The 17,551-nt window shown below is 28.5% G+C and overlaps 1 protein-coding gene across 6 annotated transcripts in view; it reads left to right on the plus strand.

The window, feature by feature from the left end:
* LOC107442573 (serine/threonine-protein kinase Nek8) overlaps positions 1–17,551 on the plus strand; it is a 51,886-nt gene extending 34,335 nt beyond the window's left edge. For 4 of the 6 annotated variants that reach the window (XM_071177734.2, XM_043052620.3, XM_087159025.1 and 1 more), the window contains 9 exons: positions 390–627; positions 3,299–3,448; positions 6,317–6,383; positions 8,477–8,696; positions 10,211–10,304; positions 11,410–11,488; positions 13,042–13,147; positions 15,996–16,097; positions 17,375–17,551. In XM_071177734.2, coding sequence (XP_071033835.2) covers positions 390–627; positions 3,299–3,448; positions 6,317–6,383; positions 8,477–8,696; positions 10,211–10,304; positions 11,410–11,488; positions 13,042–13,147; positions 15,996–16,097; positions 17,375–17,491 — 1,173 coding nt within the window. In that variant the 3' untranslated portion in view covers positions 17,492–17,551. The remainder of the gene's footprint in view (positions 1–389; positions 628–3,298; positions 3,449–6,316; positions 6,384–8,476; positions 8,697–10,210; positions 10,305–11,409; positions 11,489–13,041; positions 13,148–15,995; positions 16,098–17,374) is intronic. The other 2 variants (XR_011636179.2, XM_071177742.2) reach the window with 2 other exon arrangements.

Consider the following 17,551-nt stretch of genomic DNA (forward strand, 5'->3'; position numbering starts at 1 on the left):
GCTATTTAGTTATCAAAATTATTATTTTACGTGGGATTTCTATTAATTTGTTTAATTATAAGTTATAATTCCTTTCATTTACTCATCAATTTATATAAGTAATCTGAAAGATGTATAAATCATGCTTTACTGTATTATAAAAAATTATTAATACCATTAATAGTTATGTTAAATTTAAATTATTCTTATAAAGACATATTTTTTAACTATATTTTTTAATATTAGACCAACTATCAATTATAAATTTCCTCGTTAAACCTGGTATTCTGTTAAATGAGGTTTATTTTATCTGCAGAATTTGAAAATTTTAATAAATAGATTTTTAAACTTTGATCTATTATTCTTCCAATGTTTTGAAATTTGTATGATGACTTCCATTTTTATGTCAGATGGTGGAATGTGGAGACACCTTTACAATCGCCGGTACATCGGAGAATGCTGTGTATTTCTGGGGAAGTCGACAGATACTGTCTCCTTATTCATCCAACGAAGTGACGCCCAATCACAAGGGTTCAAATCAAAAAGCATCAAAAACAGCCAAGAGTACTTCAAGAAGAAGACAAAGTACAGATTCTGAGTTCATGTCAGAAATGAGTGAAACATCCGTTTCTGAAATTATCAAAGTTGGTAATGTGCTTCAATTTTTTTTGTAGTAATATTTTGTGTGTTCTTTTATAGTAATGAATGGCATTGAGAATTTGAATGAAAAAGAATATTTTTGTAAAATTAACATTTCATTTTTTTCTTCAAATACATTTGTTTTGTTTTTCCTCCCCAAATTAATTTTTCCCTTTAATTTTAAGTACATCATGAAATATTTCATTCGGGGAAAAAATTCATATGAAATTTTTTGAGTGATATGTAAAAAGTTTTAGAATTTATTTAAGATAATCTGATGAATTATCTCAAAATAATTCTAAAAACTTTGATGTAAGTAAAGTTAATTAATTCAGACCTTCCTTACTTATCGTTAAACATCATAAAATGTTTCAACTTAAAAATATCTCAAATTAAGTTTGAAAATTTTACATAAAATAGTTCAAATTTTTCCATTGCATTGCTTGTCATTTTAGTTATCTTAAAACAGTTTTTCGTTTCTCAGCCGCAAATCCAGGGCTCTATTTTTAAACCAGGCAAAGTTGACTCAGCTTTTAATCCCTTGTGTGGGTTGATAAAATTCCAAGCATGCTTGGGAACTAAATACTGAGGGTTATGCATTAAAATGGCTATCTAACCAGAACATCTGCTAAGAAAAATTACAAGAAAAATTAATTCACTTCTTTTCTAAATAATTGGATATAAATTATACTAGAACCTTGATCAATTGTTTCTTATGGGACCATTCATTGCAAACAATAGATATGGAGAGGTGACGAATGCAGGTCAAGATAAAAAGTCCACTGGTGACTTAAACATTTAGGAAAAGTAATGGATTTGAAATTTATAATTTAAAAAATAATTTTTATTATAAAAAGATATGTACTTCATCGGAAAATATTTACATTGCAAAACAAAGAGGAATAAACACATTTATTTATCTTAAATATTTGGAATTTTTGATTTGAGCACACTAGTTTTTCTCATTGCAAACTATGAATTTTCAAAATTTGTAACAGATTGCTATTCTTATGAATGCAGAAGGTTATAGTTTGTTTCACCATCTTTATCACTATCATTTTTATCAGTATATCTCCTGCAACCATTCACAGTACCACAAGTTTAAGATGTTTTCCCAAACTGTGACAAATCCTCATTTTTCTGCATCATTAGCAACGAGATTTAGTATTTTTCTTTGCAAAATAACTTCAATATTTTTTAAAGTGTCAGTGAAATTTCTGAATGATAGATGTGGGTATCTGCTAGTTTCAGATACAATCTAAACGTATTATCAACATTATAAGTACAGAATTTGTAATTTGGACCTTTACAGCAATACAATACATACAAAAAGACCAAATATGCGAGAATCATGGACCAAGGTTTAACAGTAATTTTTTGAGAAGCCTTTCCAGAATTATCCAGATAAGGACTAACATTCTCGAATTTGTCATGGCAATTTTTTTTAAAGAATAACATAGCAAAAGAAACTGGATTAAAATATTAGTATTACTAAAAATATAGTTTGTATGCTGGGCAGCAAATTTGTATAAAACTTCAAATTTATGATTAATTTATAAAATTATGCCAGCATCAGTTCATGATTGCATTAAGGGATTTACAAAAAAGCAAAATTTCTTAGAACCAGGATCAATTTTCAAAAACAAGCATGTTGTAGAATGGAAAACAATGCAGCAGCTCTCTGCTTTTGCATTAAACTTTACTATAACATTGGGTGCTAGCCATGATTTTTGAAGTGGTCTGGCATCTATCTTTTTAGACTTCTAACAGCCTTAATGTCATTTTGGTGCAATCGAGTTTTATGTTTTGATATAATTTCATAATTTAATAATCACTTGACTTTTCAAATAATAACCTTTTAGTTGCATATAAATTTTATTATAAAACCTCTTCTATTTTAAGAAAGTTGTTTTTAAAGGACTTTCCATATTTCAAGGTTCATTTAAAGATTTGAGGAGACAAAGTGAAGCAAACAAAATATTAAAACTCAATAAAACATTTTTCCAAAAATTACAATAAATGATTAAATGGATATCTGATTGTTCACCGTGCTTTTTTGCACCAATTAATTTTATTTTATAACCGTCGTTGAACAGCCGACCCAAATTTTGAGTTTACTGCTACTAATGTTCTTCTCCATAGCCTTGTAATCTTAAACCCAATCCAGAAAACTGGGGAACAAGTGAATGAAGTATTGGTTGAAATTTGCCTTCATGGAGGACTTTTTGATGGAACTAACCCACATTTACGTTACCTGGAGAGGAAGACCGCGAGAACCTCCCAAGGTTAGTCTAATGGCAAAGGGACTGTTACCCATGATCCCTCTACCACTGAGGGTATTTTACAACAGCACTATGTTTGGTATGAGCCGATTGCAGATTATTGTATTGATCAGCCATTGCTGGGATTCGAACCCAGTTCACCTCATTTGTTGACAAACGCTCTCTGAATCACCACGACTTGCACCAATTAATAATCTAAATCTAAACAAAAAACAACAAAAAAATTCTATTTACTCAAGCAGTTATCTGAGAGTTATTTATAACATGATCTTATCTGAGAGTTACATATCATCTTTCATTGCCAACTATATTGTGAGAATTCATGACTCAATATTTAATTTAGCATCATATCTTTCAGTAGGTGATATCAAAACTTGTTTTTTTAATATTTATTGAAGGGGTGAGCAATAGTCCTCTTATGACAGAAATTGAAAGAATTGGACCAGACTCTCCCATAATACAAGTCAAAACACCAGATGCTCCCAGCTCTAGGTCACCTTCATCTTCCATTTCCAGCAGTAAATCTGTCTTCTCATCTCATGGTGATGGTAAGCAATTAAAAAGATTATAAATATATGTTCCAGCAAGGATTGTTGAGTGACTGTAAGGGGCTGTAAACTTTTATTAACTGCCAAAAGTTAATGGTAGTTACTTTATATATAGGGAGAAATATTAGAGTTAGATTAGAGAGAGATGTTAGAGTTTTATTTTATATAGAGAGAGAAATTAGAGTATTATTTTTCATTAAAAAAAAATATAAATTTATGTTCCAAGAACTTTTAATAACTGCCAAAATTAGTGGTAGTTACTTTATAGAGAAAGGGAGATATTAGAATTTTATTTCCTAGAGAGAGAACTTAGAGTTTTATTTTTCATTAAAAAGAGTATAAATATATGTTCCAAGAAGGTTTTTATTGAGTGACTATTAGGGGTAGGGGCGAATAAGCCAAAGTTTTTCAGATCGATTTTTAATAACTGTCAAAAGGTAGTGGTAATTACTTAATAGAGAAAAAAATATTGGTTATTATCTCGAAGGGGGTGTTGCAGCAACATAGTTTTATTTTTTATTTGATATTTCATGATCTTGTCATCAAAAGTGATACTTTAATTTTATAGCCTGTATTTTTCTGAAGAAATGCTTATGTAATAAAAAAATATTTATTGTCATGCTTGATCAAAGTTCAACAAGGCTAGAAAAGTGACTGCAGCATCTGCTTAGATTTCACAAATTTTTCTTTTTATTTTACAAAAGGAGGAAGTATACCCACAAAATGGTAATGTATATCAGCAGAGCCATGGTGGCTCAGGGGATATAGCATTCGCCTTCCAGTGAGGTGAAACAGGCTCAAATCCCAGTGATGGCTGGTTGAAACGAATTCCGCACCCGACTGGCACCAATGACAGTGTTGACGTAATATATCCTCAGTGGTAGACAGATCATGGGTTAAAGTCCCCTTGCTGTTGGGCTAACAGTGGGAGGTTCTCATAGTTTTCCTCTCCATGTAACGTAAAAGCGGGTTAGTTCCATTAAAAAGTCCTCCACCAGAGCAAATTTCTCCCAATACTTGATCCAGGAGTTCCCTTGTTTTCTGGATTTGGTTCAAAATTTCAAGGCAACATTAGTAGTCGTAAACCCAAAAATTGGGTTGGCTGTTCAATGACAGTTATAAAATGTATATCACCCATTTTTATGATAATTATTTAATATGCTCGTGATACATGTACTCTTTGCAGTAAAATAGAGGTAATAAAATTAGTTAAAAGTATTAGTTTTGTGAAGAAAAAAAAAACTTGATAGCAACTTGAGGGGGTGATATAGAGCCTGATATATGTCAAGTAGAGCCTGATAATTGTCACATTTTGCGCATGAACTAACCATCACCCAAAAACAACTTTTGACTGCTATTTCAAAGACAATATGAATTTTTTTCCTCCATCACTTTTTTCTGGAAGTAGGGAAAACATGACATTGTCACAGAATTTGAAAATATTACTGGAAAAGCTCAAAGAAATTTATGATTTACTTTGAAAGTTACTTTAGTATTATCAATTATCAATATTGTTTAACATGAAGTCATATTTATTTCTTCAAATGATTCGCTAAGCATGTTTCAATTACTTGTTAGTCATTTCATTCAATGTATAGTTAATCAAAGCTTATGAAAGAACTTTTTCTGTGAAACTATAATTTAATATTTTAATAGAAATTATGAGGGTTAATATTTTAATAGAAATTATAAGGAATAATTTTTTTAATATAAATTATCATTTAGTTTGTTTTATATCATTAAACAATGTTATTTTAATATTTTTAGCTTAAAACAAAGTAGTAATTAAATTTTTAAAAAAAAATTCTGTATTTCTATGAAAATTCTTAGAACACACATATCAATTTCAACTGTAAGTTATTAAGTTATGTTCGACAACTAGATCAGAATGTTCCTTTCTTTTATAATATACATTGTACATAATAGCAGATTAATTAGCAAATATGAGGTCAAGCTTGTGAACCAATATGTATTATTGCCTAAAGATGAATTGCAGACCTTTGCCAAGAACTCATTAGTGTAGCTCTAGAGATAAAGAATATACATAGGTGAAGAAGTTTTGCTTCCATAAACATAATGTAAACTAGTATCCTCTGGTTAGGCGTGGTCTTCACGTATAAAGGGAAAAAACAACATTTAGTGGCTCAACAGCAGAAGTTCTTGAAACGGTTTGCACCCTCCTCTCCTCCCAACCGCTACTGGGGTTGAGAAGGAGAAAAAAGTTCTTTTTTTATTTATTGTTGGTTTATTCTGTATTTTTATACTATTGGTAAACAATACTGTACTATTAATTAAAATATTTCTTTGAGAATGCATTTATATCATCCATGTTGATTAAATCTGCTAACACATTTTGACAAAGAAAGAAAGAATAAAATGGCGGTTAGCGGGAAGTAGCGTACCAAACCATGCATGTAGATTTATTCAACAACCGGTTCACAGATGGCGTATCGCCTGATTGTCTTTGCTTCTTATGCGCATGGGCTGGATCTTAGTTGAAATGACGTGCTGCTAAATCTGAGTATGTTACTCACCCTGTAATTGTTTTTCTGGTATAGTGTACCACACCGAGTAGTTCCCTGCATTAGTTACGTATTCAAAGAGCTGAACTTTTTCTCCTTTCAATATTTTTTGCTTGAGAGTTGTTCATGGTCAAATTTTTTTATCTTTCTTTTATACAGCTAGTTGGATTTTCAATTTTTTAATGTGCATTTTTCTTTTTCTTCAATTTTCCAAAAATTTTAAAGATGTGTATTAAAAGCATTTAAGACAAAACTATTTTTTGAATAGTAATACTAATTATAAACATTACATAATAATATCTTTTGAGTATTTGCATTGTTTTACATATGTAATCTATTCACTCAGATGATGGTTTGGCTGATTCTTGCATTGGAAGAAAAGACTTTGTTTTGAATCCAAAAGAAATTTTGGCGTGAGTATAACAAGATTCATGATAATTTTCATTACTTTTAATTTTACTTTTTTTTTTTAATGGCTTTCGGCATTTAGATAGTCAAAAGCTTATACATATCTTTTAAAGTATTAAATTTTTTTCTGATTTTAATTGTTTTAAGCTTAAAGCAGGCACTTTAATCCATTTTATTAAACAAGAATATAAATTGTATTTATGACTTTGAATTTTCAGAATAAAATTACACCTCTACTTCTTTTTTGTATTTTTTAGAATATTTATAATTTTTTTTTCTGTATTTTTGAAGTCAAAAATTTGCATGACACTAAATTGTAAACAGTATTACTACAGCATGTATATTTTAATGTTATTAACTTAACTTAGTATTATGTTAGATATAAATTTAATGATACAATATAAATTTAAATGTTGAATAATAATCATACCTGAATTTTCTTTTTGTTGTTGAGTTTTCTGCCACTTAATATAATTTTCTTATATTCTAGCTTAATCATTGCTGTAATTTAAAAACAAGATCTATGATGTAATCTAAAAGCAAGTTTCATTAACAATAAAACTAGCGCCTAAAACAATTTTTTCAAAGAATTAAAAATAAAATTAATTAAAACTTAAAATATTTTTCAGTAATGGTTACAATAAATTAAAAGTCATTCAGATTAAATATTTCTAAATGTCAAGCAATCATATTAAGTTTAATAGAACATGAACTACAATCAGTTTCAGTGTCATTGAACTCAACTTAAACAGCACATACAATGTAAACAAACAGAAAAGAACCCACTTATAATGATTCTGCATTTATTTAGATTTTGAATTTAACTGAAAAAATGATTTTGTTTGATAAATTTTTAACGTAGTTATATTAAATTTTCCCCTTAACGTCCGGCAGGTGGCCCAGCGCTGCAACTGTTGTGTCTGTTTTGTTTTTGCAAATGTAAGAGAGCGTAGAGGTGCGAGCAAATGAGCCTGTGCAATTATGATATCTGTAAATATTGTTGTAAATAAATAATTAATATCATTAAGCTCTTACTTCCTGTCCCCCCCCCCAAACGAGTTACTCGACACCTGAACAAATGTTGTGATTACAACAGTTATAATGTATAATGTGCTCTTTTAGTGAGCAGTTTTTAATGAAGGAAATAATTTATCAATATGAGAAATAATAAAAACCATTTAAAAATGCTCTACTAATCATCCAACATTATTAAACGCCTTTTGGGACGTAATTATTGTGAAATAGGTTTTGGCGTAATTCCGAAAAAGACTTATTGTTTTTCAAATTTTATTGAACTGCTAGTGCAATCTTCAGAAAAAGGGAACAAAATTAAGGAATGAGCTAAGATGAGAATCCAATGAAACAAAATTTTGTAAAACGAAACAATCAACCTAAGATAAATTTGTTTTAATTTTTCGATAAAGCAAGTTACGTTTGTTGTTTTTTATGTTTAGATTTTTTTGTTACAAGTGTGAATTCAGATTTAATAAGCGATCGGATTTAGTGTTCGTTTTCCTGAGCTCTTTGTAAATATAGTTCCTGTACTGTGAACTTATTTTCATTTTTTTAAACATTTTATTGTATTTAACATTGTAAGCCTGTTCATCATTTCCTGAGCTCTTTGTGAAATATGGTTCCTATACTGAACCCATTCTCCTTTTTTTTAAATTTTTTTTATATGTTTAGTGTATTTCAGATTGTTTCATCATTTCCTGAGCTTGGAAATATGGTTCCTATACTGAACCTATTTTCTTTTAATTCATATTTTATTGTATTTTAGATTGTATGCCTGTTTATCATTTCCTGAGCTCTTTGTGAAATATGGTTCCTATACTGAATCTATTTTCATTTCTTTTAAAATTTTATATTTTTATTGTATTTTAGATATTGTATTTCAGATTGTTTCATCATTTCCTGAGCTTGGAAATATGGTTCCTATACTAAACCTATTTTCTTTCTTTTTTTTTTAAATTCATATTTTATTGTATTTTAGATTGTATGCCTGTTTATCATTTCCTGAGCTCTTTGTGAAATATGGTTCCCATACTGAATCTATTTTCATTTCTTTTAAAATGTTATATTTTTTATTGTATTTTAGATTGTATGCTTCTCCTGCGCAGATAGGGAGGGGAGAAGTGGTGAGCTTAGCCAATGTGTATTGCTGTGGAATGCAGGTGTATCTTGTTGTTGATACAACCGCTCCCCTACCTCGTTCTAACAAAAGAACAAATTCTGCACCCTCTAAAGCTATGAATGCAGCACCTTTGGTACCATCTGAATCAAAACCATCTCTATCTGAAGAAGATAGCTTGGGGCCGGTAAGAAATTTTTCTTCAAAAATATATTGTTTACTTTTCAAGCATTAGATTATAAAATTTTTATAACTCTCTTTTAAAATTTTCATTAACGTAGTTTTAGTATTTGAAAAATAATTTTCTTTTAAAATTAAAATAATTGTTTGGCAGAGTGGCATTATCATGAAGTGTAATTTTTTTTTTTTATCAAAACATATGCGGATTTTTAATGTATGTATTAAATCTACCTAAGTCAGATATATTTAGTTTTAAATTACTGCCATCTTTATCTGAAGAAGATAGCTTGGGGCTGGTAAGAAATGGTTTCTTCAAAAATGTATTGTTTACTATCAAGCATTAGATTATAAAATTTTTATAACTATCTTTTAAAATTTTCATTAACGTAGTTTTAGTATTTGAAAAATAATTTTCTTTTAAAATTAAAACAATTGTTTGGCAGAGTGGCATTATCACGAAAAGTAGTTTTTTTTTTTTATCAAAACATATGCGACTTTTTAAGGTATGTATTAAATCTACTTAAGTCAGATATATTTAGTTTTAAATTACTGCCTAAAAACTAGCATCATGGAATTGAAGTTAAATTATATTTGTTTTTGATGTGTTGGTTTTTTTACAATGTCAAGCTATTTTGTAGTTAAGCAAGGAAAATAAAAATGTGAAATCATTCGTTTGCTCTGTACACAAAAGTTTGGACACTTTAAATCAATCGCTTCAGCAGGAATGGGAAGGATTAAAGGTCTTGTGGCCCATTACTGAAAAATTCAATAAGTGTTTGTGAATCAGTAAAAAGTGGTCCCTTTGAAACCAATTACACTTTTTGTTGGTAGAAGTCTTTTCTTATCATTATTTGCTATATTTTGTAAATTTATTTATTTTTAATAAAGTAATATTAAAAATTGTTTGCCTGAGTTATTTTGCCACACCCTATAATTTAACTACCTTTGAAAAATTTTGAATTGAAAGATAAATAAGTTTTGTACATAAATTTGAGTAATTTTAAATCCTAAAATTTGAAAGGAATCTGTCAAATAGTTCTCGATTAATAAAATCTTTAAATTGTGACTTCTTTAAGATAATGTAATGTGCAAAAAGTGAAATTATTATTTAAGAAACCAAACTTATAACTTTCTAAACTATTGGGAAAATTTTATCCAGTTTGTTGCTACCCCAACGATTTTTAAGATTAAGAATCCAAATCCGTCTACAACAAAAAAAATCAAATAAAGAACGTTTTTGTTTCTGGTTTTGTAACTTAAAATATAGTTGGCACTGATTTATGAGCACATACATGTTAAGACCCTTGAGCTTTTCTTTTACTTTTAAAATTGAGTATTAGTATGTAAAAATTCGATTATTGCATCAAAAATTATAAATGTGTTCACTTTTATTTTTGCCCATGGTACATTTTGCTTAAGAACTTTATAGATTATGCCTAAATGAAGGTCATAAATAAATCAAACCAAGTATACTCTTTGCTTAAAATATTATTTTTCATTTATTCCTTCTTCCTTGAACAGATTCCAGAGTGGCTCAAAATGGAGTTAGCCAATGCTGTTCAGACAAATACAATCTCAAAGAACTTCACAACTGCAAATACTGGGGATGCTGCAAGTACTTCAATTTTTATTATTTTTTAAAAGTGTTTTATTCATTTCCATTGCATGCAAAACAAAATATATTTTAGAGATGACTAAGCATGTTATAAAGTCACTGAACATAAGCTGAAAGATGAAAAAATGGAATAATGTGCCGCATTAAAGAAAATAGTTATGGTTAGTTCATACATTCTAATTTTCTGTTGCAATGATGAACCAGAGAGTGACAGAAGTTGATTCCAAGTAGTCAGAGAGGGGAACACGCCAGTGTTGGTGAATGCTTTATCAGTGGTGATAGGATGTAATAAAAAGTAAATAAATTTGCATTGAAGTTAGAAAATGAGATTGACCAAACAATGGTACATGAGCTGTGGTGGCTAAGGGGATAGAGGGCTCATACAGGTTTGAATGCCAGCGATTGCTGATCGGTACAAATTCCACATCCAACACGCTGTGACCACAGTGCTGAAGTAAAATATACTCAGTCGTAAATGAATCATAGGAATCACCCCTTGAAATCAAACTAATCATGAGACGTTTTTGTGGTTTTCCTCTACATGTATCGCAAATGCAGATCCATCAAAAAGTCCTCCACGAAGGTAAATTTCTCCTAATACTTGATCTAGGAGCTTGTTTTTTTTTATTTGTTCAAAATTATAAGACTATTGAGTTAGTTGAACATTTGTAGGCATAAACTCAAAATTTGGTCATCTGCCAAATGTCAGTTATATAAAAAAAAAGAATGTTACATTATCAATTTTCTTTAATATTCACATCACAAATATATTTAAAATACTAAATTCTTACACGCTTAATACTTATTGCTTTGAAGAAATTTTTGCATGAATTTTTTTTATTAATCATGGCATTTTTTAAAAATTTAAACTACTGATTGTTTAAAAGTAATGCATGTTCAATCTTTTCAAACTAACTTTCCATCACTAAATACTCCCTGACTCATTGTTGCCCCAAGAAATTAGAAAACACCATAAATCAGATAGCCACTGCGGCTTTGGGTTGATAAGGTAAAACAACAGAACAGAAGCATTAGTTACCATCCATTTGTATGTCTTGACAAAGCATATTGCTAATTTTAGTTTTTTTTCTCCCTTCTATTTAAGAGTCTCATAGGCATGCAGTTGGGGAGACAAAGCAGGGACCCAAATCCCACTCTCAACATTCAGAAAGCATCACTGTGCAGTAAGTTTAATTTCTAAGCTTATATATTTTCTTTCAGTCTTAGAAAGGGACATTTGATAATCAACTTCTATACTTCTTACATATATTTATTTATATTATAACAATATTATGCATCAAAAAATATTAGAATAATTAAATTTATCATTAAAACAAAATAGGCCATCATCACTGGTTCTATATGTTAATGTTTTTTTGTGTGATTTAACAACGATTCTAAGTTAGCTTTCCATATTTTAATTGGATTTCATACCGCAGGAGAAACTTTTCATGGAAAATTCAGTTTAACCCCCATTGGTTTTTAAGAATTTAAAATTTTGAAAAAAGGGAATTTGAAAACAGTTTTTCTGTATTTGAAATTTCATGGTTTACCTAAAATCAGTTTTTCTATATTTTAAATTACTTGGGTGGGTGGAAGAGAACTTGCCATGAAGGGTTTGTTTTCTCTTTGAATATAGCATCCTCTTAACTCTATCAAACTGGGTGTCGAGGAAATGACCGCTGATTTTAAAAATCAATAAAAGCAACTTGAACAGAGATAGAAATGTATGGTTTACTGTGGTTCATTTAGAAAATGAGGTTTATCCTCACCAACTTAAATTAGTTGTTTGCAATAAATGGCACTGACTTGAGAAATTATTAAATAATATTCTTTGCTGCACCATTCCTACTGAGAATGGGCCACATTGTTGCTGCATTTGATTATTTTAAAAACATTGTTAAATAATTTTTCTCACTTTGCATCACTTTTTGTTAGCAAACATTGTAGCTAATTATGAATATTTTGCAGAATAAATATTCTGGTTTCCTAATCGAAATGAAGCATAGTTTACATTTCTTCAGTAAAACCTGTTTAGTAAAAGAATTGTTCACTTGTGGTGCACTGTTTTGGTATAAGGATGAGTTTTTTTTTATTTCTTGTATCATGCTAATTTTATGTATTTCTTATATATTACCAATCAAAATATAAATAAATGTAATTTTAAAATTTTTTTTTTTTACATGATTCAAAAATTTTATCTAGAAAATATATCAAAAGAAAAGAAATCACAATTTATTATATAATACTATTAAACTGATTAGTTTAAGAAAAAAAACAATTATACATATTTTGTTAGTGCTTTTTGTATGAAAGTAAAGTATTCCAGCAGCAACCTGCTGTGGGTCAGCGTGGGGGTTGTGCAGGTTAAGGCTCGATTTTTGTATACCAGGTATTTATAATAAACAATTTCTTAAAATATTAAATGAACAATTAGAAAACTTATCCTTGATTCATTTCCACATCTTAAAATTGCTTTTTAATGTATTTACAATCTATTTGTTATAACTATTTTTTATTGTTGCTTGGATAACAAAAAACTCCACAATAATACCAATAGATAATATTTGTTAAAGTATAATATTTGTTAAATATTCCATTTGTTAATGAATATTCTATCAGTCTGATTGTATGCAAATATATTTGTATGATTTTTAACATTATTTAATTAATCAAATCTTCTCTCTAATTATCCATTTCTGTAATATTAATAATAAAATCGACAAATTATTTCTAGGCCTGTTTCATCTCACCCAAATAGAATAATTTCCGATGAAAACAAAAACAATGGACTGTCTCAGTTTCAGAAAGATGTCAACAGGAATAACAACTCTGTTCATAATGTAAGTTTATTAAAATGGTTTCAGATAACAATTATGAACTTGTAATTTTATTTAAGAATCAAACTACTTATCAAATTAAACTAACTATTCAAAAGTTCATTCTTTATACATTGTTTCATTTGATGTATTCAGTTTGCTAAAAAATGTATAACTCTTTTAAAAAAATTGTCGAGAAATTCAAATGATCATGTACCATTTTCCCCTCTTTAAATACTAATAATTATCATAAAGACTTTCATTTTCACAATATGGCTAAAAAGAATTTTTTTTTTTTTTTTGTAATTTTAGACTAAAATAAATAAAAATACATATTTGTTTATTTTTTAAACGCAAATTACATGACTTCCCACATAATATTAAATTAAATTGTATACAGTGGTCCCCACTTAATCGCAGATCAGATAATCGAATAACCTGCTCATACGAATCAAATTAATGACACCAAATAATTTTATACGAAACTAATGTTAAATTTCCTAGTTTGAATGGATATTTGTTGTTTCTAGTCCTTCCTTAATTGCATAAAGAAATAGTACTGAAATGAAAAAATCTGCTTATTTTTAAGAAATGTTTCACCAGCTAAAATGGAATTTCTGTTTTTCAGTTAAGAAGATAAGAATACAATAGGTGTTCACTTAAATAGCATACCTGCTAACATTGAAGAAATAAAATAATGGAGATTTTACTAGCAACATTTTTTAGGCTATGAATAAATTTTTGATAAATTATGGATAATCATGTAAGTCAAAAAGAGAAATTCAAAATTAGAAATAAAATAAGCACTTACATTTAGCGAAGTAAAAAACATGTAAATAAATCTTAACCTAAAGAAGATCTTTTTAAATCATTGTTTATCATTACTTGAACTATTAACACTCAATATACTGCAGTACTGGCAATAGCACCATCTGTTGGAATAATAAGAATCCATAAGAAGCATTTTTGCCGTCAGTAGATAATTTATCTCCAAATTTTTCATTTTAAATTTCTTCAAAAAATATGGAGAAATTTGAGAATATACGGATAAATCGGAGATAGTCTTAAAATATAGGAGTCTTCGTTAAAAAACAGGAGACTTGACAGGTATGAAATAGGGACTTCCTGATCATTTGGTGCTCTTAACAGGTGTTAGGAGTATAGCTCTTACTGGCAATTATACATTGGAATGAATAAAGGGTGTTTTATCCCTCTTTACTTACTTCACTTACACATCATTTAGAATGTGAAAAGGTACAGAGTGATTTGTTTCACATTGAAAACTTATGGTCCCCTCCTGGTGTGCTATTAGCTTTGATAAGAACAAGTCTCAAAAACCTAACAAACTAATATACAGTGTGTCTTTCTCTAAAGTACAATAATCATAGCTTACTCCTGTGAATACAAAATGAGCGTAAAAAGGAACGGTTTGAAATAATTGAGAGAGAAAATAGAAGTTTTGGAAGAAATAAATTTTTAAAATCCCGAACTGAAATAGCAAATTAGTTTAAAATTTCTAAAGTCTTGAGGATGAAAAAAAAAAATCTTAAAGTATTCGAAAGGAATACGCAAGTCATTAAAGCTATAATAAAAAAAGAAACAGCAAATCGAATTTTGATAAATTGACAAAATAAAAGGGTATACAAATTGTCTTCAAGTACAGAATTTTTCGAAAGGAACAAGATAATATCATAGTATCTGTATTGTTTTTTTCATTAGCCTAAATTTATTTTTATTAAATAACATTAATATTTCATAATACTAATACAGACAATCTAAATTTTAATTGTTTATTGATTACAAAATTGGGTTTATTTATAAATCAAAACACTATACTATGCATTGGATATCATTAAAAAGTAAAATTTTGCATAAATTAAGCATTTAAAATGATTAATGCACACCCCTTTTACTCGAATAACCCACTTAATTAAATAGTGTTGGTTGGAATCAATGGTATTACTTTAAGGGTAGACTTTACATATATTTTATGACTCGTTTACATTGCTGTGGTTTCTGATACTTGATGCAACTTTTTCCAAATTTGTATACCCAAACTTATTCATTTTTCAAAAAGATATTAATTTCAAATAGCATGCTTAATAATTTGTTTAACTGATAAGATACTTTTTTTAAACATTTATATTGTCTAACTAATTATCGATGGGTATAAGTCTACATCAAGGTAAACTGTGTAATAATTGTTCAGTTACATCAATAAGTAATTTATTATTTTATTTATAAAAGTAAGTTGTAGCATGGTCGTGACTAAAACCAATTCAGAGAAAAAAAATTTCCTAAATTATATAAATAATTTTGATAGAATGCTACTTCTTAGAATTTCCAACTGACAGATGTGAATTAGAATTCCCTTCTCATTTTCCATGTTATTAAGACATTTTTGTTTTAATAAGAAAAAGAATTATCATACTAGATTCCACAGAAAACATTTTATATTTTATTGCATTTTCCATGAACTACCTAATTATTTTATTATGATTCTCCTTTTTCGCTTAAGAATTCTTTACTTCAACTATAATAAAAATGTCACTTCATACGGAACAACTCAATGATTTTCTTTTATTGATTCATTTATAAGATTCAACACCAAATTTTACAATTGAGGGCCATTGTAAATGATTTTATTACCTACATTTATTTTGTTATTTAACTATGCTTTGATGATTATAATTGTTGTCATTTAAAAGTGATTATAGGACATAAGGCATGCTATATATCTGCTAAATAAAGCTGCAATATAGAAAAAGTTTCATACATTTTACAGAATATTATCAATATAAAAAATATTCCTTTTTAAAGTTTATTATGATTATATGCCTCAATAAAAAGTTACGTTTATACTTCTTTATAGGTTCGAGAAAAGGAACTAGAAAATGAGATTGTAAAACTAAAGGAAGAATTAAAAAAATATAAAGATATGCCAAATAAAAACTCTCGTTTTCAGGAAGAAGAAGTAAGTAGTGATCTTTACTGGAAATATTTTGTTGCACTGTTTAGATTTTATCATTTTTTTCTAGAAGACTTTTCAAACTATAATCAGGCTTTAGTCTTTATCTTTACAATATTTATAACCTGCTAATTTATTATTATTTAAAACAGAATTAACGATGTAAAATGATCTCATTAAATCAACAATGCCATCCAGTCATTGGACTGCACTTTCACTAATTGTGTCTTAGTGGTCCAGAATCCATTCTAATGCAATGTACCTGGCTCTTCCAAAACCATTTAAGGATTTGGCAAGCTTCAATCCAAATAATTTAATTGCGATAAAACAGTTATTTATGATCCTATTTTAATGCAATTTTTGACAATAATTAATAGAAAACATACAATTAAATGGAATTGAGATATTTTAGATTTAAAAAAAATAAATTTTTGTTCAAAGGCACACGAAAGTTCATTCGTCATACATCAGCACTCCTAGACATGTATGATGACATTTCTGATTATATTTTACCATACAATTTTAAATCCTTCTGACGTGTCCTACCTTCCTTAGAAGTTTGTAGAAACATTAACAGGGCATTCTGTATATGTTATATCCTTTACCTTTTAAATAATAAATGCAAGAATTCTTTCTTATTCAACTGACAATATATTGTGCACTCCTCCCAGGTCTGTTAAAATTAAGGACGAAATTGCCTCCAAACTTAAGGGCAATTTAAGGATACTGCTTCTTGAATGGGAGAAATTTGTACAATTGGAGAAAATAGTCTAAATATATAAAATGGTTAAGTTGTAGCAAAATATGAGGATTATCTTGTGAAAAACAGTGGAGTATGATTTAGTGATAAAGGGGAGTAGAAAGAGAGGAGTTTTTTATATTTTTCTCCCACATCGAATGCTTTTATGCCATCAAATCAAGGGTAATTATCTCTAACACTGAAATTAGATTAATATTGTACTTGACGCGCAATGAAGACTTTGTCGTTTTTTTTGTAAGTTACTTTGTTTCATGGCATATAGCATAATTTTTGAATTTGAAATTTCTTCAATTGTTTTTTAGATAAATATTTATTCTTCCTGTTAACTTAAATGAAAATTTGAAAAATCACAAAAATTTCAGGACATTTATTGAAATGCTTAATAATTAAGGATATTTAGGGAAACTTTCTTCTTTTTAAGGACAACTTTGAGTCCTTCATGTAACTAATAGAAAAGGGACTTGCCTTTTAAATCTAAATACCGAAAGTACATTTTAAAATGATTTAATAAATTTTCTTTTAGTTTTTAGATGCAGATTATGAGGAGAGACCTGTATCTAAAAAAAGTGCCTGGTCTAGAAGAGGAAGCAGCCAAGCATCCAAATCAAAACTTCGAAGCAAAATTTGTGTTTTACAATGACATATTTTATGTTCCTAACAAAATTATGTACATAATATCAAATAAATTATTTTCTTTTAA

Source organism: Parasteatoda tepidariorum, chromosome 3 (assembly GCF_982258835.1).
Source record: "Parasteatoda tepidariorum strain Cologne lab strain chromosome 3, Ptep-v5.0, whole genome shotgun sequence".
Classification (NCBI taxonomy): domain Eukaryota; kingdom Metazoa; phylum Arthropoda; class Arachnida; order Araneae; family Theridiidae; genus Parasteatoda; species Parasteatoda tepidariorum.